The sequence below is a fragment of the Anguilla anguilla genome, chromosome 6 (assembly GCF_013347855.1).
Source record: "Anguilla anguilla isolate fAngAng1 chromosome 6, fAngAng1.pri, whole genome shotgun sequence".
NCBI lineage: Eukaryota > Metazoa > Chordata > Actinopteri > Anguilliformes > Anguillidae > Anguilla > Anguilla anguilla.
In genome coordinates this window covers 43901083-43922818 of record NC_049206.1, presented here as the reverse complement: position 1 = coordinate 43922818, position 21736 = coordinate 43901083, and the positions used below count along the sequence as shown (strand labels likewise).

Below are 21736 nucleotides of genomic sequence, written 5' to 3'. Positions count from 1 at the left end.
CACACAAATTGTGGAGCTGGACAATTTTAATACCCCAAAAAGTGCTTGTATTGTATTGTAGGCCATAACACCTTTAATGATACAGCATGGGAAACATATTTGCAATTGAAACTAAAAAGTGAAATATGGTGTTCCAGTGGATAGCACTGTCACCTCACAGTAAGAAGGTCCTGGCCTTTCTGTATGTAGTTTGCTTGTTCTCCTCGTGTCCGCACGGGTTTCCTCGGGGTACTCAGGTTCCTCCCAGTCCAAAGACATTCAGGTTAGACAAACTGGACAGTCTAACTTGCCTGTAGGTATGAGTGTTTTACTGAATGGTGTGTGTGCCCTGCGATGGATTGGCGATCTGTCCAGGGTGTATTTCTGCCTCTAGACCCTGACAAGGAATAAGCGGGTCAGATGATGGATGGATGGATGAATGGATGGATGGCCAACTAAAAAATAAGTGTTGCTTGGATCTTGGAATGACAGGTGCTCATTGGTAAGGCAGGTAGGCAAACACGAGGAAACAAAATCCCTGGGGAAAATACCTCTAAAATGCAGATTTTAAAAAAAGCGTATACCATCTACACTAAGCTAATTAGGCTTTAGTGGGAAACAGTATCCGAGCTTCTAATAATCTTCCGTAGCCTATTGTAAAACCACATTAGATAGATCTGTCATTGCCATGTTGCAATGTTTGCAGGCCATAGATCCTCTCTTAAATTCGAAAGTTATTTCAAATTAAATATTTCACCGTCACCCGGTGACACACTGAATTGTCGTTGGCAATGGACACAAAAAGTTTAACACCAAGCAAACCAATAGGCTAATTATCAGTGTCACATCAACTAGACAGTAGCAGATTAGTATAACAATAGAACAAATATTAATGTCTCAATGAAAGTGTTAGTCTTTATTTACTTATAACTTATAACTAAAGCTCCTCGTTGGCAATGTGCCGTTTCCACAAACTGGAGCAAGAGATGTCATCTGAATTGTTAAGCTAAAATCTATTTAAGTATGAGGCGTGTATCTTGGCCCTCATAATCATCTGCTAATCAGATTGGATATGCACAGCGCGTGTGTCACATCGCCTTGTGTGTGTGTGTGTGTGTGTGTGTGTGTGTGAGAGAGAGAGAGAGAGAGAGAGAGAGAGTATGCGTGTGCAGTAGGCTACACTTAAACCGTGTTAGACTGCGGGGCTTTGGAAAACAGTTCATCACTTTTAACATTTAACGGTTTAAAATGTTTTATCAAGATGTATGCTACTGTTTGCTGTGCAAAAGCCATAAGTTCAAGGTGAACCAAAATAACGAGTGGGTTTCAGTAAATATTATTAAGTCCTATTATCGAAATGCCATCAAGCGGCTGTTATGATATTCTGCAAATGCAAAGTATGCATTTATAGAATATTAAGAAAATTCATATTAGACCAATTCGGTTTTAATTCACGACCCTGTTTCATTTGATAATTATGATATTCCTCAATTAATGTTAGTTGTTTTTTAACTTTACCATGTTAAATAAGACCTAATGTAGGTTATTGCCAAGCTGTATTCATTGACACATTGACAGCTTACCTCATAGATAGGCCTAAACGAATGTGTACGGAGGCGAATGTTTTTAAAAATTTTTATAAACATCCAATGATGTCATTTCCTTTTCAGCGAACCACCATATAAAGCAGGTGATGCTGCATCAAATCGTTAACGAGACACCAGCAGAGCGGGAGTGTGCTGCAGCTGATATGGACGAGCCCTTTACCACTACAAAATTAACAAAGACAACTTGATTACATGCATATAACCTTACATCATTTAATGACTGTTTTTACACACGACCGAAGAAAAATCTTGAAACGTCACCGTTGGCTTTCCCCGCTTCAGAACATACCGGTGGAGACGGCTTCGTAAAAATGATAACAAGAGGATGTTTGTTTCTGGCATTAATGGTGAATTATGGTAAGGCAATATTAAGTTAAATTTTACTCTTAGACGTCGACGTTTAAATTTGCGGTCTTTCAATTGTGAGTTCTGATTCTACCTAGGAAGGTTTCACGTTTCCCTAAAGCTGTCCTTCTAATGCAGCACCAAGGACAGCGCCAAACAGCGCTCCGAACCTATCAAACTCTATGCACGGGGTATTGAATTACTTGAAAGTAACACACATTTAAAAGTTAATATTTCATGCTCAGGCATCTACGTTTTCATGAAAACTTTGAAATGTTACTATTCTGAATGTAGGCTGCAATCGGGGCATCTATGCGAAAGAACTGAATGTAAAGTTATTGGTTTTTAAGGGTACTATATGTTGGTAAAGGTTCTTGTTTTATTAAACAAAGATAATACGCGCGTATCGCCCACAAATGTGAAAGGATTGATGTAATATTTAGATAGTTTCCAGATAATGCAAATTCAAATCATTAGGCTGTTTATGCGTTCTGTCATAGAAATTGGCAGCATCAATATTATACACTCAAATTTGGAAACTTCTGTTGCAAATTGTGATATTTGGAAGGTAATATCATTTAAATGTATCAAGTAGAGACATTTGCTTTCTCCCCACGCAGTACTTTCACTGCCGGTATCTTCACATCATACTGAGAACGAGGATGTCAAGGTAAGCCGTTCTCATCAGCCGTGCGCTTTAGATTCCGAAAGATTATTCAGAAAACATTTCACAATTTCATTTTTATGTTTGGCTACTACGCAGTAAACATAAGTAGTAGTACGCTTAATGATGCCATTGCCATATAACATAAATATTAATAGTATGATATCATCCTTGTCATGTCATGAATCATCTGGTTAAAGTCACTGTAGAAGGTATGGAAACAGAGCAACCAATGATAAAACGATTCCGGGAAAAATGCAGATGAAAGGTTGCCAATATCGCGATCAGCAAAAAATACCATCTTGTGGTGCATTAAGTAATGGGCTTTTACGGCCACTGGCATATGTTTAGAAAGTAGGGTTAATTTTAGAGCAGGCTATCGAACCTTATTATCATTTAAATAAATGCATCGCGTAGCTGTTAATGAATAAACGCTGTTATTGAAATACTATTTTAATTAAGTAATTAGGCACAGGGTATTTTGCCCTGACATTGCCGTTTTGCCCATAAGTGATTAAATGTTATTGTACTAGGCCTACTACTTGCTACCAAACTAGGCTAGTGACAGCTGGTCTCCCACGTGTACCCGCCTTCCTGCATGCCTCCTGTTGGGACAGCTGGTGAGTTTTGGAACAACAGAGCAACAAATTAATGTTGCCGAGGTTGCGCACACAGCAAGCGCTACGAACAGCACATGACGGTGTGGTCGAGCACATCCACCTGTAGGGGTCAGGTGTGACGAAGAGGGTCAGAAACAGAGGTCCGGGGGCGAAGCTAACATTGAGGCTAAGGCTCAGCAAACATGAAGCTGTTGGCAGATGGGAATAGACTGTGAAGACATTTTTCAATATAGTGTAACAGCACAGAACATTAGTCATTTCTGGATACTTTTCCCGAGGGTGTAAATGTTGGCTGCAATATTTGGAACCCGACCAGCAGAATATACAACGAACAGGTATTGTAACGGTTATTGAGGACAGAGGAGGATTTCCAGATACGGTTTTTAATCCCTGTGCCAGATATACTCTGGGTCTAGATTTCCCGTTGAAGGTCATTTCATGAAGAGCACACAGATGACGAATGATGACGTGATATTGACTCAGACGTGCCATCGATCTCAATATGGGTTCAAGAATGTTTGCAATCTACGGTCCGTAGTGGTAAAAAAAAGTGAAAACTATAAAAACGTCTTCAGGTCAGCAGAACAGCAAGGCACTGTAAATTTGGCACAGGACAACCCTCCACTCAACGCATTTACATTCTGAAAAGTCTGAATAGGAAATGATGAATGTACCGAGGGACAGTAATATTCGGAAGAGAAATGAAAGACAACAGAGGGGTTTGGTTTGAATAATGGCTCAAACACAGGGGAGTGCACAGTACGTGGCTGTCTCATTTTCCCCCCACTCAGGGCCGCGCGTGGACTCAACTCTCATTCAGTTTTCTCTCTGCATAATCCATCTTTGGGCATATCTTCAGGCCATGTTGCCTGCTGCATGTCACATACCAAAAACCATTGGTACAGCGGACAAATAAAAAGAACACAATCCAGTATTTTGACATTTTCCCTGGCGACCTTCTGTAATGTCACTATTAACATCGACTTCAAACAAGTTTTTTTTCCATCCTCCTTTTGGAATGTGCTTTGTCCTGAATTTGTTGTGGAAAGTAAAGCACCTCCCTGCGATAGATTGGCAACCTGTCCTGGGTGTATTCCTGTCTCTCACCCAATGCACGCTGGGATAGGCTCCAGCAACCCTGCGACCCTGAAATAAGCAGATGTAAATAATGGATGGATGGAAACAGAGATCCATGGCCAAACCAATAGGAATAGCTGAGACATGGTCGTGTGATACTGTCTATGTCTGTACCTGCTATGTAGACATTGCCTGTGGAAGCTGGCAATGGTGGGGTGGAATATACTGAACCTACCCATTTTTCTATTTGAGCTCAGGCATCCCAGATCACAGCCCACATTTTACGCATTGGTGGCGATTGATGCCTGAAAAGCACAAGTACCCACTCACTGCAAATGCAGAACATTTGGGAGAGAACATTTATGGGAATATTTCAGTGTAGCAAGACGTATGGGCATGGATATTCATTTAGTTTTTTTTTTGGTGTTATTTCATTTTCCGGCATCAGCAAAATATTGTGAATGTACAGTATGTATGCCTCTGATATTATAGTGGCCACCTTCACTTCACATCCTTAACTGTAAAGGTTTGCGAAAGGAATTACATAAATGGAATTCATAATCATTGGTATGCTCTGCACATTGATCCAAATATTTGGTTTGCATTCTGATTGTGTTTGGGGAAGTGGGGGAGGGGGAGTGGGGTGGGGTGGGGTGAGAAGGGTTATGGGGCTTGTGCTGTTGTACCCCACTTCTATCTCTGTGGTCTGTTCCCGCAGGTGATGAAGTGCATAGTGGAGGTGATTGCAGATGCGCTGTCCAAGCCTAACCCTATCCCAGTCAGCCAGGGCTGCTTGGACTCGCTCAGGACAGGTAGGGGTGCAACACTCTCTGGAGCAATGTCTCACCCTCCACAACATCACATTTATAATTAAATGCGAAGATTCGATTAAATTAAATGTATTGCCTTAAATTGAATGGTGCCCTGAATGTCATGTGATGGATGTTAGCTAGGACTTTAGCAGACATCCTTTACCTAGAGTGACTTATACAGCTTAGAGTTCACGCACAATCCATGTATACAGTGGGATATTTATTGAAGCAATTTAGTTTAAGTGCTCATAGGAACGACACATTGGAAGAAAACCTGTGGCCTTTCAGTTACACAAGTCCAGTTCTCCAACCACTGTACTTCACTGTCACCCATTCCACACATGTAGAGATTTACTCGGCTCTTGGTGCTCTTAATTGTTTGATGCTCCCGCCTGTATTTACTGTGCTGTAAAGCTAATATATTAAGGCAATTAACATCCTTGCGGCACGAGGAGTCAAAGGGGCCTGGAGGTAAAAGAATTGGACTGGGGGACTATTAAATCATCCTCCCCTTTACTCTGCCGCGTGCTCGCTTCGAAAGAAAAATCAATGCCTTTGTAGGCAGGCTTTGTTAGAGAAGCTGGGCTGGCAAGCCGGAAATTTACCACCGTTCGGAAAGAAAAGTGAGCATGAGGTAAAGGAGAAGGAGGACAGGCGGAGGGAGAGGGAGGGTAGGAGAGGGAAGGGGAGAGAGAGAGAGAGAGGGGTGGGTGGGTGGGGGGGGAGGGTGGGTGGAGGGAATGGGAGGGGGGGGGGGTGGGGGCGCAGAAAAAAGGCCTGTGCAAGCAGTTTGGGTGGTTGGCAGGGGGGGACGGATGCCCGGAAGATGTGCTCTCACCGGGTCAGCAGAAAGGAAAGGGCGGGGCGGGGCGCTAGGGCGCTACCCGCTCCACCGAACCCCGCTGATTAATTGGCCGAGCGGCGTTCGAGCTGTCGGCAGCTCGCCGTAAATTTCGGGGCAATTAACTCGGAGAGAGCGAGCCGAAGTGCTGAGCGCGCCGTGAATGACAGTCCGTGAGAAATGAGCCCCGTGGAGCTTTTGTTAGGCAGTGTGATAATAGTTCTGTGTGTGTGTGTGTGTGTGTGTGTGTGTGTTTGACTGTGTAAATGTCTATACATGTCTTTGTATGTGTACGTGTGTATGTCTACATAAATTTGTGTATGTATGTGTGTGTGTGTGTGTGCGTGTGTGTTTTAATGTCTATACATGTTTTTGTGTGTATGCGTATGTCTAAATAAATTTGTGAATATCTGTGTGCGTGTGCGTGTTAATGTCTATACATATTTTTGTGTGTATGCATGTGTATTTCTACATATATTTGTGTACATGTGTGTGTGCGTGTGCATGTGTGTCAATGTCTATACATGTTTGTGTGTGTATACATGTGTATTTCTACATATATTTGTGTATATGTGTGTGTGTGTATATGTGTGTGTGTGTGTGTGCCTATGTCCATACATGTCCGTGTGTTTATATGCGTGTGTGTTTGTGAATGTGTGCGTTTTTCAGACACGAGACTCATCTCCATACTCCGGAGGCAGAACTTCCTCAAGGAGCTGCAAGATATTGCCTTACAAGGTGAGGGCCTAACTTCTAACTTTTGACCTTTAACCCTTTTGCTGTGTGTGATGATATTGTGTGCTGTGTGTGGTGATTCTGTGAATTTTGAGTACAATTGTGTACAACTTCAGAAGGGCAGAAGACACAGTTTTTTGTAGAAGCGGTACACTAATAAATAGTTTTCAGTAGGGAAGAGTCATGACAAAATGAAGGGAGGACAAAAAGGAAGGTGTGGCTTCAATCCGGTATGTCATCAGTTGATACCTGTCAATTAGGTACAGGGTAAAGATGCAAATCCTCTGAACTGTCTCAGTCATTGTACATATTGAAGACAATTAAGGTTTTAATATTAAGGCTTTAATGTATGCTCAACAATATCACTGGTGTATGGTTGTTCATGATTTTAAGCTGACTTTCAAGTAAAATGTCTTTGTTTTCTCTGTCAGTGGTCTCTTATTTTGTGTTGACTGAGGTTTTGTGTGCAGGAATTCCCAAACTGAGATTTCTTCTTTACTGTATCTATCATTGCATATATTGGTGTGTGCGGAGATGCCATTGTGTGTATGTGTGTGTTTGCATGTATGGTATTTCAGAGATCCAATTGCATTTTTCTTGAGGTTTTCATAAGGTTAAACAGGTAATTTTGATATATGCTTGTCAGGTATTACACATTTGTGTGTGCCTATACCCTGCGTGTGTGTGTGTGTGTGTGTGTGAATGGGGGTCATTCTCTCTGAAGGGCAGCAACATTCTTTCTCAGTGTATGAATCGATAGAAATCCATGGAGCTTTTTAGCTGTTTTGGATATATGGGACTCAATCGATGAACTTAGCAGGAAAGATAACAAATGCCTGAACAATGATAAAGTGTGTGTGTGTGTGTGTGTGCATGTGTGTGTGTGTTATTCAGTTAGAAATCTTATGTTTGTTTTTTGTTTGCCTACTTGTCAGGAGCCAATGAGAGAGCCCTGAATCCGGATGAAGGCGGGGCTGCTGATGTGACAGACAGGCTTGGGGGATCTACAGCCCTTAAGGATTCACCAGGTAGGACTACAAAGTGTTTGTGTGTTTATGTGACTGCATGTCTGTGTTTGTGTTTGTGTGAGTGTATGTGACTGTGACTGTGTGAGTGCGTGTGTGTTTGTGTGTGTATGTGTGTTTGTGTGATTATATGTGACTGTGACTGTGTGAATGCGTGTGTGTTTGTGTGTGTGTATGTGTGTTTGTGTGATTATATGTGACTGTGTGCGTGTGTTTGTGTGAGTGCATGTGACTGTGACTGTATGTGCGTGTGTGTGTTTGTGTGAGTGGGTGTGTGTGACTGTGTGTGGGTGTATGTGTGTATGTTTGTGTGAGTATATGTGGCTCTGTGTGTGTGTGTGTGTGTGTGTTTGTGTGAGTGTCAGAACTCCTGTTGCAAATAGTGATAGAATCCTAGCTCCTGTCTGTCAAGTCCATCTGTGGACCAATCTGTGGAGCTGGTGGCTTGGCTCGAGAATATCAGTGTGTGATCTGCAATGGAATCCAAACCACGGTTGGAAAAATGATGTCATCGACCAACTTTTTGTGTTTTGAAGGGATCAGAAATCTTGGGGACGTAAAACCTCTCTGCTTTTCCATTTCTACTGAGTGTTCCAAAGCGAGATTAAATGTATGTAGAATCAAATGGATAGAAGCAGTGAGCACAGTTTGACCGCACACTCCTTCTTCCCTGTTCCACCCTGCACTAAAATAACTTTACTGTTCTGTTTACCACCAGCTAGTCTTACCTCAAAGGACCCTATATGCTCTTGAATGCTTATGGTAGCAAAAACCTCAGCAAGAATTTTTTGAGTTTGTGTGAAGCGGGAGCTGATTACCTCCTGTGGGAGCACGAGGGATGGATGTGGTGGGGGGGGGGGGGGGGAGGAGGGGTGGAGGCTGGAGGGTGGTACTGTGCTATTTCCAGAATCTCTCAGTTCCGTTACTCTATGCTGATAACTCCCCCTCCACAGATCGGTCCATGTTGGCCTTCCTGGAAAGACCGGGAGAGAAGGCCGCCATGCCTGAAAAGAGAGAAAGTGAGGACGACAGTATGGTGAATGAGGGAAAATCGCAGGAAGCGGAGCCTGACAAACGCATCTCCAACTCTTTAAATGAAGACAAGGTGACACGAGCCAACTTAGAGGGTGACGCAGAGAAAAAAGAAGATGGGAGCGACAGAGATGAGGTGGATGACGTACAAGTTAAAAGTGGTAAGACAATGTAACACTTTGAAGTGTTGTTTTTTTTCTTCAAAATTCTAAGTTCTTGAACTACATTGCTTTCAATTACCATTAGTGATTGTTACATCAGCATTAGAATGTTCATTTCAGAAGTCAGGACTCAACCATTCATGGATTAAGTTTGACTGAGAGTCCATGGTTGCAGCATACAATGGACTGCATGTGGTGGTTCATGAAGTGTACCAATCCAATCACTACAGGGCACTAGATTGTTTTGGGTTTTGGAGGGAACAGGTTCAGGTAGATGTGGAATAATTGTGGTTTTAAGTGTAGGTGTAGGAGAAGGGCGTGGCTAGAGGCAAGTATAAAATAAAGGCGGGGCATGAGACATAGCCACCTTTCCTAGATAAAAAAATAAATGTTGAGGAAAACACTCTGGCTGGCAGGGGAGAATTCCGTCTATAGGGATCAGTTTCCATGGAGAATTTCCCGGATAAAGAGAGGGGTGACATCACATTTACACCTTTTTCCCACAGGGGGCGAGACTGAGCCGGCTAAGATCCCAGCAGAGGTGAAGTCACCGGAGGAGGAGCCAGGGTCCGAGGGGGTGCAGAAGACAACGGAGGAGAGGAGGGATTTTGACAGACCGGAGAAGAGAAAGGAGGAGGAAGAGGAAGAGGAGAGGGAGCCCGAGAACCGGGGAGAGACGGACGAGCTCTCGGAGGGGCCGTCGTCCCGGAAACAGGCCGAAGGGGAGCCGGTGGGGGGCGGGGCCACAGAGGGAATCCCCCACCACTCCAAGGAGGAGGAGGACAACGGTGGGAGGGAGGAGGAGGAGGAGGCGCGCAGGAGCCCGGAGGCGCTGGAGCTCCAGATGATGGCGCGCAGGGAGACGGAGGAGGGCAGCGCCAACCGCAGGACGGAGGTAGGTGTGCCCCCTGGGCACTCCTATTCCCAGGTTCTCAAATCCTTACATTCCAAAGCCTAGCAGAAAAGAGCAGTAAAAGCAGCAGCACTTACAAAAGTTCAGGAAAAATATTGTTTTGCTGGAGGCAAAACAACATGTTCCAAAAGGACAACAGTGTATTGGAAGTGCTGAGATTTTGGGCAAAGACCTTCGTCAGAGCATATAAATACACAGGTGCACAAAACGATTATTGCTAATCCTCCCTGTGAGGAGAAGGTCACTCACGACTAATGAGTCATTAGTCATAACAGCTGTGGCAGCCGGCTTCATATTGAGTCACTTTTTTCTTTTTTCTTTTCGCTTTTCATTTCAAGGTGGTTCACATTTATACGAAAGACAAATACATTCACCTTTCAATAACCCATACATAAACAACAGAAAACACCAAAAATGAACACTTATAAAAAGAAAAGCGTCTTGACAGACAACTGGATGACCTGAAAGGGATATCAGGCATAGACAAAAGTACCATAACAAAAATAAAAAATAGATTTCACCACCACTTTCACGCAAAATTAATCACTGAGACCTCTGGGCTGTAGAGTGTCAAGAGTGAAAAAATCCAAAACAATTCTCTCTGACAGAGGTTTTTTTCAAAATTACCCCCTCTTTGTAGGCAAACAGCCTCTATACTCAAAAAATGGAATAGAAGAGGAGCATTCATTGAAATGACATTTTTGCATCTAATGCTGCTCTTGTGTTCACTAATTCCTTGCTTATGACTTCAAGTAGTACCAACCTAGATTTTATTACCATGGCACTTGAATATGAATAACATTTTTTTTTAATTAAAAGTAATAAAACCTTTCATAGAAATTTTTTTTAACCAGACCAAGGATGTCTGAGGTTTTAATAGAGTTATTGCGTTAAGCCCAATTTCCACCATGGCAGTTAACATGCACCAGTTTATTTATTAGATCATGTAAACAAAAGGAGGGGGATCTTTACATTTTTGACCTATATACAGTCTGAAAAGTAGACGCCAATGTTTTAGTACAATATGTTTTATAATACATGATTAAGAAGGAGTTAGGGTGGAAATGTCTGACATTGAAAGAGATTTAATCGTTTTAACTCTTAAAATCCTGAAATGTTTTAGAGAGAGAGCCGAATTAAAGGCATCTTCTACACGATGTGAGGGATAATCTCCTTCTTGAAATCTTTGTTTCACAGCATAATGTTTCACAGCAATAGCTTTTCCAATGCAATCCTCAGTGGAGTGGCATATATGTGTCTACATCTGTAAAACCGACTGGGCCGGCATTGTTTTGGTCCCGGTTCTCGAGGGTGGGCTCTGCTGAACAGGAAGAAATATATTGCAGTCTGTTTCCTTTTGATACAAATTTATTACGGTGGTAATAAGCCCGCTATCAGAAAGATCGATCCTCATATCTAGGAAATGAGCACAGCTGAAGGCCCAAGGCCTCTGTAAATGATGGGGGCTTTGTGGCTGAGGACAACTGGCTCGATAAAACTGGTAACGTTTGACACCTTTATGAAATGCACACTACACGCAGCAGCGAGTGGCTGCTTGACACATACGTTACATGGAAGCATGACTGAATTGTGATGTCATGGACGATTTCCTGGATCTGCATATGACACATCTGTATGGATCCGTATTAAAAAGGACTCAAATGTTTAATAATCACAAAATTTAAATTGATGAAACCCGTAATGGTTCATTTTAAATGTTGAGAATGCATGATTTGTAAAATATATTAATATAATAACCATCAAAGGATACATATGTTTTGTCATTTTGTAAGGATTCCCCGAGATTGTGCCGTTTGTGAACCCTTGGTATAGACCAAATCCAGGTATTTTACATGATCCTTGCATTATATTACGTTGTAATCTTTGGCTCTCCGTTTACATACAGTAGTTCACACTGTCACACACTATTCCGCTGGATATTCCCAGAAGCAACCTCACTCAAGAGTACACCTTACCACCTGTAACCTTTAGGATACCAGACAAGAAAAATAACCACACCACCCTCTGTCGTTAAAAAGCTGTATTAATAGCTCGAAAAAGATGTCAGTCCAGAGTACAGTGTTAAAGGCATACTGTGCAGCCTTGCTGTGGTCCTGTGTTTACAATCAAAGGTTAACTCTAGTTCTTTGACAAGCCCTGCTGGCTTGTCTTTTTGCGTCGCTGTAGCTGGGTTTTCTTGCCTCTGACATTGCAGCAGCTAGCTAGCTAGCTAGCTAGCAACAAACACTCCGCTGAAATCTGATGCCAAACCACAAGCTCTGTAGGTTTTACATATTCCACAGTCCACAGGGGTTACAGGTTTCAGGGTACAGTGAGTCCTGTTCCCATCCCATCACTGGGGATTGTGTTCGGATTAGCAAATAAGACCAGAGCTCACCTAAGCCCCTGAATCCTGGATGCGCAGTGAGAACCTCTGGTCTGGCTCAAACCACAGCGGAGCTGATTCTCAGAGTTCGCTCACAGAGGGGCAGCTGGGAAGTCTCTGTCTGGCCCAATGAGGAGTAAGCAGGTGACGTGCGTGTGTGTGTGTGTATGTGCATGCGTGCGTGTGTGTGTGTGCGTGTATGTATGTGTGGCTTCCCTGGGTCCCCATGGTCTCGTTTCCCCTACAGCACAGCAACAAACCTGCCCCCCCACCCCCACCCTTCCCCAGCTGCTAGGTGCTTAGTTTCCCAGGAGCCAGAGTCTCTAGCTCTCTCCCTCCTCTCTCACACGCTATAGCACCACTGAAATCCCTCCCCAGGTTCCCCCCTGATGTTCTTCTTGTCTTCTTGATGTCTAATTGTAATAATAATAATAATAATAATAATAATAATAATAATAATAATAATAATTATCATTATTATAATGAGAAAAGTAGCAAGTCATTTTAATCAAGTGAAATTAGTGTTTGACACTTTTGTCCTTATACAGTTGGTGTACCAGAGTTATTTTGCATTGTAAAAATTCTATTAGTTTTTGTGCTGAAGGGCACAGCCGGCTACTGGGATTAGAACCTTCCATCTTCCGGTCGTAAATCTTGTTATAAACCCCCAGGAGTCTCTAAATCTACTTTAAAAAGCCCAGGTGTCTCGTCTAGGAGGCTGCATTTTAGAAGGGAAAAATGGGGCTCGATCAATGGCTGCAGTGCTTCAGAGCATTCTGGAATTCGTGTTTTTCATCAGAAAAAATTTGCTGTATATCATTTATATTTGCCTTATATTTGGCATTCTGTATTATTCTAAAGTACAACAGTGCTGTTGAATAAAGAGCTCTCTCTCTCTCTCTCCCCCTCCCTCCCTCCCTCCCTGTAGGATCATGAGGTCGAGAGTCTGGCAGCCATTGAGTCCGAGCTGGAGAGCATGGCCCAGAAGCTCCATGAGTTGAGGAGGGGCTGAGCGCTCTCCCTGCCCCCCCCCCCACAGGCGTTCAGGCTCGCTGGCCACACAGCCCTCTCTCATAGTCCCCAATCCCGAAAAAGCACTGGTTCATGGTACTGTTCCTGGCCGCCCCTTCCACCATATCCCTTTTCTACCCTCTTTTCATCGGCCCTACCCCGATAGGCTAAACCCCTTTTTGACCCTCCTCTTTCTTCTCACTATGCTAGTGCTTCACGGCATTGTTCCTGCTTCTCATATTTTCACCAGTCTAAAAAAAACTGAAGTAATAATGATAAAGATAAAAACGTCACATCGATTCTTTTAATTGGTAATGAGTGATGGAGGAGTGTGTATTGTGTGTGAAATGGCATATGTTTCAAATGATGTGTTCTTTCTAATCTACTACACTTTATTATAAAACTGGAACTTAAGACCATTATTGTTCTATGAGACACATGCAATAAATAAGAAATTTGTAACAGATGAGTGATTTCAGAAATTAAATGCTGTATGGAATTTATCTAAAAAAAATGAATAAACTGGATGGATTTGTCTGGAGATTGCTCCGTGTGCGTGTGTGTTTAAAATGTACTCTGGTACAGAATGTAGCATATGCGTTGCCACATTGAACAAACGGTGTAGTGTGAAACCCTGTTGTCAGGGTTACTAGCCCTTATCATTTTACAGGTGAATATCCTGTCCAGTCGCGTGGTATCGCCTGTCGACTACGATTCCCCAGTAAAATTTCGACTGATTACGATCATGTTTGTTTCATTTTTTTAATTTAAACAAAAGCCAGATGGCCAGTTACTCTAGAATCACTGGAGTTTGTGAAATGCATGGGGCTACCAATAGTTAGCCGGTTAAAGCACACTCAAGCAGCAGTCCCCCCCCCCCCCCGCTACAGATGTTGTTTGCATGGGGGGGGGGGGGGGTTATTTCTTTTTTCCTTGGCAGAGGCTGGCATAATGCTGAAGAGACGCTGACCCATTTCAGGAGAGCGGGGTGATGTAAATAAGATGTTTTGCACATTCCTTCCGGAAAGGGGCAACTGTTTCCACGGTTTCCAACGGACATGAAAGAAAAAGAACTGACATCACCAGAATCCAAAATGCGGCGTCTTGGCAGGTCGGGAGCGATGCCTACGGGCGTCTCTTCCTGGAGCCCCAGATAAAAATAAACCACGCTACATCCACAGAATATCAGAAGAAAACACATTCTAAGATCCTTGATGTGCTAAAAACAAAGTTAATAAATGCTGCTCACTGGCATGATTCATATTTTGTAACATCTCCACAAGCGCCTTGCTGTGTATCAAGGCCAGGCTCTAAACATCTGATCTGATATGATGAGGATCATCGCTACACGCAAACATCACCATTACCCCCAAACTACTCTGAACGCAATACTAAAGCAGCACAGAAATTAGCGCCACCCGCCATTTTAGCACAGTCAGTAAGCTGTAATAAAGGACCGGCAGAAGAGCATGAGGTACACCGGCTGCTTCAGCTACACTTCCTCTTTTTCAGACGAAGAACACAAGACAGCTCAAAGTCAGCGTGCCATTTTGTTTTCTCAGATGGAGACAGGAAACCTACTCTGTAGCCATGATGGTTTTCAAACTAGAATCAACTCACATTACTCATTTAAAATCATCCTCAAAAGTCAACTTCATATTCTATATTTTATTTTTTCCCAGGTTTATTCAAATCATTAAAAAAAGGTTAGATTTTCCTCAAGAACGAATGCAAAAAAAACATATATATGAAATTATATATGCGTGAAGGTATGTAAACATCCAGGCGCTAAAGGCTACAAGCACTATAGACAGCATTGTTGGGGTTAGAGAAAGACCAAGTCAGACACTGGGGTTCCCCTTGATGCGCCATGGAAGAGTAGAAAACACAAGAGCTTCTACGTGTGTGGAGCTGTCAATCTCTCTTCTGAGAACCGTCCCTGAGAACACGCCTCTCTCCCAATTACCCAGTGCTTACCCAAGCTCTGTGGGCGCATGCACAAATGTAAATTATACAAAATATTATTCAAAAAAATCTTCTCCATTCTTAGTAGTTAGGTATCTATACAACTGAAGAGTTCCAAGTTTTCAAAGGAAGAACTGTTTGTTTGTTGTGATGCCCAACCAAAGAAAAGCCTACCAGAGGGAAAAAGAGACAGACTTCTGGGATTAAATGATACTTAAACCAGAGTGGATATCCAGGTTCAGAAAGTTAAACTCCTCCCCAGTATTTTGTTCTAATCATCTGGATTTGTCAATTGACACAATTATTCAGCCAAAGGGTAGAAATAAAATGAGCTGGGTGAGGTCATGGGTGGAAGAAACACATCGCAGGACTTTTACATTCTGACCCCTGGACTCTCCATCTCTGTCCAGAAGGACAGGTCATTGGGGTGTATGAGAGTCAGAGATACTGAGTTACAGGGATTGCAGGGAGATTGGGGTGCTGGGGAACAGATCTGAAGACACATTTTCTGGGATTCCTCTTTAGTCCTGGGACAGTGTTAGTGGTGGTCTTATGGAAGCATTCTATGGTCCCTAAATATAAGAGTGACAAGGACAGGACACACAATTGCACACAAACACAAAATAACAAAAAAACATATGTGCAGGACATTTTTGGTAAGTTGTTATGGATTGTTTTTCTTTTAGTATCAAATCACATTATTTGATTCAAAAAGTCAAATCAGGAATTCCACAGCACTATGTAAAACGTTGTCAAGAAAAATCATAAGCCTAAAGAAAAAAAAAATAAAGAAAAAAAAAAACAGGCTAGTAAACTGCCTAAAATTAAATAATTCTATACCTATATGTTGTTCACACTACTCACATGAAGGAATGTAAGTTGATTCAATAAAATGTAATTAGCATTTTATATTACTTTCAATAACATTAAATACATTTGTTTTTCAGTTTTTCCCCCCCAACTGAAATGATTTACAAATCAGAGAGGAGCAGTTTACAGTCATCTGCACTCATAAATCACTGCTCTGAATAAATTGAGGCAGGTGGTTCGGGGACAGTCTGTCTGCTGACGAGTTTAGGCGCCTGCTGTGGAATTTTCCGGAGACAACCAGTGGCAGTTTGAGCATTGTTCTCTCAAATAACAAGACAAGCACAAAAACAACCTCTCCCTCATATATGCACGCCCACACGCACCCACCCACAGAGAAGTGTGGCCATCGGGGGGCGGGGGGGGGGGGGGGGGGGGGGGGGGGGGGGGGTTAGGTAAAGTTTTCGCACACGACAGGAGAGAGACGTGGTGAGCCTTCTGCGTCTCAGTGGACATGCTGTCCCTTTGTGTGGTCTCTTTCCGGATGCGCCAAGACCTCCTGCTGTCTACGCAACAGCCCCACGTCCCCCAATACAGACAGACACACACACACACACACACACACACACACGCATTTTCACTCGTACCAGAAGAATATGAAGAAAACAATAACAAAGCTTCACCGAGATCCCAAAGTTCTGCCGCATCGCCACAAAACCGAATAAAAATCAAAAGACAGTGAGAAATAAGAAGCCAGAATCTACTCTCCGTCTTCTTCGCCTTCCTCATCCTTGGAAAGTTTTGTCTGGTTAAGGACATATTAGCTGTTATTAGTCTGGGGTGTGGCCAGGACGTTTGGGGGAGGAGTCTAGTGTTTGTCACTGGGAGGAGGCCTTGGTTGCTCTGGGACACAGGCAGTGAGGGGGAGGAGTCCAGTGTTTGTCACTGGGAGGAGGCCTTGGTTGCTCTGGGACACAGGCAGTGAGGGGGAGGAGTCCAGTGTTTGTCACTGGGAGGAGGCCTTGGTTGCTCTGGGACACAGGCAGTGAAGGGGAGGAGTCCAGTGTTTGTCACTGGGAGGAGGCCTTGGTTGCTCTGGGACACAGGCAATGCGGCTGGAAGTTGGCGGACAGGGCGGAGTTGCAGCCTCTCCTCTGGCCCTGGGCCTTTTTCGCTGGCTCGTTCTCCACCGTCCGGGCTCCATCTTTACCCAGAATGCCGCTGGAGTCCTGGTGCCCGGCACTTGGCACCGCAGTGGCAGGGGTCTGGCCCGCCTCACTGTCCCTGTGCTGCTGGGTGGGGGCGCTCTCGGGCACCGGGTCCTGCAGTAAACTGGTGATGTGGTTCAAGAGGTCGGTGAAGAACTCGGGGACTCCCTCATAACCTGGAGACAATGAGAAGGCAGAGTCACACGTTAGGAATAGGAGGAGCAGAATGATGTCATATCATAAAATAAAACAAACGCAAACAAACAGGTAACATTTCATTTGCACAAATTATACCCAACCGACAAGAACGATGTCAGCTTGTCCAAGCTGCTTATGAGTAAATTTAACCTGAAGTGCTTAATGGAAATGTTGGTTAACAAGCTCTCATTTGAATATTTTATATACTATTGAACATAACCCTAAACTGCTCTAACAACCACACAGCTGTATAAATGAAATATAAGTTTTGTAAACCAATCTGGTTCAGGGTACCTGCTAGGCAAATAAGCAGCATAAATTTTATATGATGACATTCCATGAAATGGGGTGACTCATCTGAGCAGTGCATGCTGGGTAACCACAGACAGGTGAACTAAAATGAGAGTAGGCTCCTGTTTAAAGCTGTGCTGCTGCATGCTAATGCTGCAGAGGGGCCTTTCCCTGTGCCAGTGAGCAAACAGAGAGCCCCCCCCCCCCCCCCCCCAGGGAGCACCCTGGATTTCCACGGCGATGCGCTGGGGGAGGGGCTACGTGGATAGCCTCTGGGTATACTGAGCGTGGCCCTGCTCAAACCTTCTGATGGTGACATCACCACAGGGAGTCCACAGGGAGTCCATGCTAAATTTTCCATGGCTTGGACCAAACGGTCAAATACACTCTATCCCCCATTCCTGGTCACATCTCACAAGCATGAAATGGCAGCGATATTCACTGTATCGTAGGAATGCTGCTTAAACATCAAGAGCACCTCTTCTAGTCTTCTGTGCCGACAGATATTTATGCTAATTGTCTAAATAAGCTTCTCCATTGTAAAAGCCTCAGTAATTTGCCTTTAAGTGCTTAAGTGCTCGTCCAAGTGTTTATCTATCTTGGCAAGAAAAAAAGAAATAGTATGTAAACTGTGAGTACAGGAGATAGGGGAGGATTAAATTAACAGCTCAGGAAGACAGGTCATATGATACTCTGTTGTTCGATGCTTCCCAAAAGCATGACCTCATAGCTCCGCTCAGTTCAGCTCTGGTGGCTCCATACTGCCGCCTTATGGTCTGAGCTGCATTTCTATCGAACAAACCCACCATAGACACTCCTGTTATGATGGACATAAAGCCCCACTAGCTCCTGGATGCCTTCCACACATTGCACCTCATTCACAAAACTTTTCTTAAATTATTCTTACGTTTGGTCTTAAAAATGTTCCTACAAAAAACCAATATGGGATTTATGTGCAGACCTCCTATTTTTGTGCATATCCCAGGTGTATGAGATGACAAATGCAGGCTGTTTGTAAATTTTATGTGCAATCCTGTTCACGTGATTACCCTAATGAAACAGCCATGAACAAATACAGATAAGAAAAAAAAATGATGAATGCCGAAATGTTCGTGGAAACGTTCTTTTACGCAGTTTATGCTCAAATGCGATCGTAGGCGTGTTTAGTGAACGAGCCCCTGAAAGCGTCAGCGTGAAATCTCCTCTCGTGCATTCTTTGGCGCCCCGCTGTGGCCCCCTGGTGGCCGCAGAATGAGGCACACACCTGGGAAAGCGTTGATGTCGATCACCGCGTGCTGGCCCGTCTGGTTGCTGATGATGACATCAATACCGAACAAGGACACGCCGAGAGCCTGACGCACGGCCTTGGAAAGTTCCCGGATGACGTCATCACTGGGCAGCTGGAACACGCCCTCCACGTTATCTCGCTGTAAGGGACACACAGGCACAAATGACACACACAGTTATACACACACACAGTATGTATACAGTTATACAAACAGTTAAATGCACAAGTATCGGGACAGTCAAATTGGTCGTTTTTTCCTCTGTAGCTATCAAATTTATATCTCAAATTAAACAATAGCTATGAAGTAAATATCTGCATTTATTTCCTGTGTTTATTTTTTTTAACGAACATTGAACTACATCACAATTATGCCATTCAGTGAGTCAAGTCCTCCTTTTACAAATCGCTTACTTTCTCCCAATACTTATGCTGACTTGAAACAGGGGGACTTGACTCATTGAATGGCATTGTTGTAATATAGTTCACTGTCTGTTTAAAGAAACACATGAAATCAGAGCGAATATAACACAATACTTTTGGATTTAATTGTATAAACAAATGTCACCTATCAATTTATATATAGTATAGTCGTTATAGTAGATAGAAAATTCTGTATTTTATATATAAATGGACTGCATTTATATAGCACTTTTATCCAAAGCGCTTTACAATTGATGCCTCTCATTCGCCAGAGCAGTTAGGGGTTAGGTGTCTTGCTCAAGGACACTTCGACACACCCAGGGCGGGGTTTGAACCGGCAACCCTCTGACTGCCAGACAATCGGTCTTACCACCTGAGCTATGTCTCCCCCACAGTAAATATACTATTTACTTACAGAGGTCAGGTCTGAAGAACACTCCGGCTTGGAGACATTATGACTGTTGAAGAAAATCGCTTCTCGCTCTGAAAAAAAAACCAAAAAAAACAACAACAGTGGTGAGCTTATGTGCTGACTGACAACAAAGACTGTAGAGTGGAGTACGTTCATCAGAACTTCTTTTCCCCTCTGAACACAAAGAATCTGAGATACAACGAGTTTGCACTCCGTGTCCGAAATATAGAGTATCCTTAAAAGAGAAAAGTGCATTGGCTTAATCAAGAATCTTGGACAGTTTGCGGAGAGGAAAAGTTCCTTACTCAGGACTCTTGCGGTACTCGTGTGGTATCTCCCGTCCCGGAACATGTTCCCCAATTGGCTGAGTCTCCCTGTGCCTGAGAACTCTTGGCAAAAACAGGGACAAACATCTCATTGAGCCTTACGACCACCAGTTCCCGGCTTTGGCGTTGAAAAACGCTGATGCTCGCGTGCTCGCGTGCTCGCTGCATTCAGACTCACGCAGCAGAATGTGCAGACTGCTGAAAGCCAACATAAAACAAAGTGAAAATTTCCCAATTCGGTTAACTCCCAAAAGTGACTTTCATAGGTTTCATTTTGGAATGGAAAAATGAAAGCCTGTGTCATTTATCCCCATTGGCCGTTGGCTATTGCCTCACAGACAGAACAATTCAGGGGCTTCCAAAGGCCATCCGTCAAAGCCTCTCATGCAGCCTGACAAGTCCTAAGTGGCAATGTCCTTATTATAGCCTGATCTTGAAAAAAACATTTCTATCGGAACCAATCTTGTCCTACTGTTCTCAGCTTTGCCAGTAGAGGGCAGCCATTATCACAACATCGGAAAAATCACCAATGATCCTGAGTGAGGAGACCAGTTTGGTTCCATCAGTCTAAAGCCTTGATTGCTCCAATTCACAGCTCATATTAATGCCTACAATGCCATGCATTGAGACAAAGAAAATTAAGACCAAGCAGCTAGAAAGAAAAAAAAAACTATGCTAAAATAAGAAGGAACTTTTATAAAAGCTGATAACATATGCATATGGCTCCTGACTACAAAACACAAGCACTATTTATAAATTGCAATCAGATATTAGCTTCCATTTTGATCCCCTGAACTGGACCCCAGGTCAGACAGGAGGGTGGAGGAGGATGAATTGGCATTTTTGGGCATTTCTCCTCCTGCACTGCCAGGTCATTGAGCTGCTCACCAGATGACACAATAGGATGGGCCAAATCACCGCTGGCCCTCCATCGATCACCAGGAACATTTGCTGTGAACGACATTACACCACCGACGATCTATCTAGATCTAGATCTCACAATTCATACTGCATGGATGAGTATACCATAGAAAGCAAATCATACCACGGAAACCATAGAAATTGGATGGATCTCGTCAGGGAGAACAACCAGGCCAGCGACAATATCCCGTGGCCTTAATTCTATGGTTTCCCCACCAGCCACCGCACGATCGTTTGCAGCGCGATGCGCCGGTTCGGGAGCCGAGAGGATTGCGAAAGCGAGGGGGGGGGGGGGGGGGGGGGGGCGCGCGTTACACAATGTTTGTCTTTGGTGGTGCGCGGGCGGAGAGAGCAAGCACGAAGCCCTCATTCGGCTCCTGACAGAGCGATAAATCAGAGGGCGCGTTTATGGGCCTCACAGATAAGACAAGTCGCGCGGGCGGGGCGCGCCCCGCTCGGGGACGACATCGCCGGGCCAGGCGCACCCGCGCGCCCTCTCAAAGTCCGAGAGCGGGGCTCCGCCCAGTCTTTTCTCAAGAGCTGACGGGAGGCCGTTCGAAAGGGCATCGATTCCCGGCCCCGCCCGCTCTGCGTGTGTCTACGCAAACGCCCGAACAGAGAGCGTCTCGGGGGCGGGGCGGGCCGGGGCCGACCCCTCGGCAACCGATGCATCTGGCGACCGGAGAAGGCGG

At 44.0% G+C, this 21736-nt stretch overlaps 2 protein-coding genes across 6 annotated transcripts in view; one reads left to right on the top strand and one right to left on the bottom strand.

The window, feature by feature from the left end:
• The first annotated feature begins 1669 nt into the window (after positions 1-1669).
• On the top strand, positions 1670-13751 carry LOC118229085 (chromogranin-A-like). Its single transcript, XM_035420772.1, has 8 exons — positions 1670-1943; positions 2552-2601; positions 5011-5104; positions 6615-6683; positions 7616-7708; positions 8659-8898; positions 9405-9793; positions 13126-13751. Exons 1-8 carry the CDS (start codon positions 1898-1900, stop codon positions 13207-13209), a joined length of 1065 nt encoding a protein of 354 aa, XP_035276663.1. The 5' UTR covers positions 1670-1897; the 3' UTR covers positions 13210-13751.
• A 2665-nt stretch (positions 13752-16416) lies between these two features.
• Positions 16417-21736, bottom strand: part of LOC118229489 (inositol-tetrakisphosphate 1-kinase-like) — a 30477-nt gene continuing 25157 nt past the window's right edge. For 4 of the 5 annotated variants that reach the window (XM_035421460.1, XM_035421457.1, XM_035421458.1 and 1 more), the window contains exons 9-12: positions 20103-20186; positions 19801-19868; positions 18942-19104; positions 16417-17364 (exon numbers count right to left, since the gene is read on the bottom strand). In XM_035421460.1, the coding sequence (XP_035277351.1) occupies positions 17051-17364; positions 18942-19104; positions 19801-19868; positions 20103-20186 (629 nt within the window). In that variant the 3' untranslated portion in view covers positions 16417-17050. The remainder of the gene's footprint in view (positions 17365-18941; positions 19105-19800; positions 19869-20102; positions 20187-21736) is intronic. The other variant, XM_035421461.1, reaches the window with a different exon arrangement.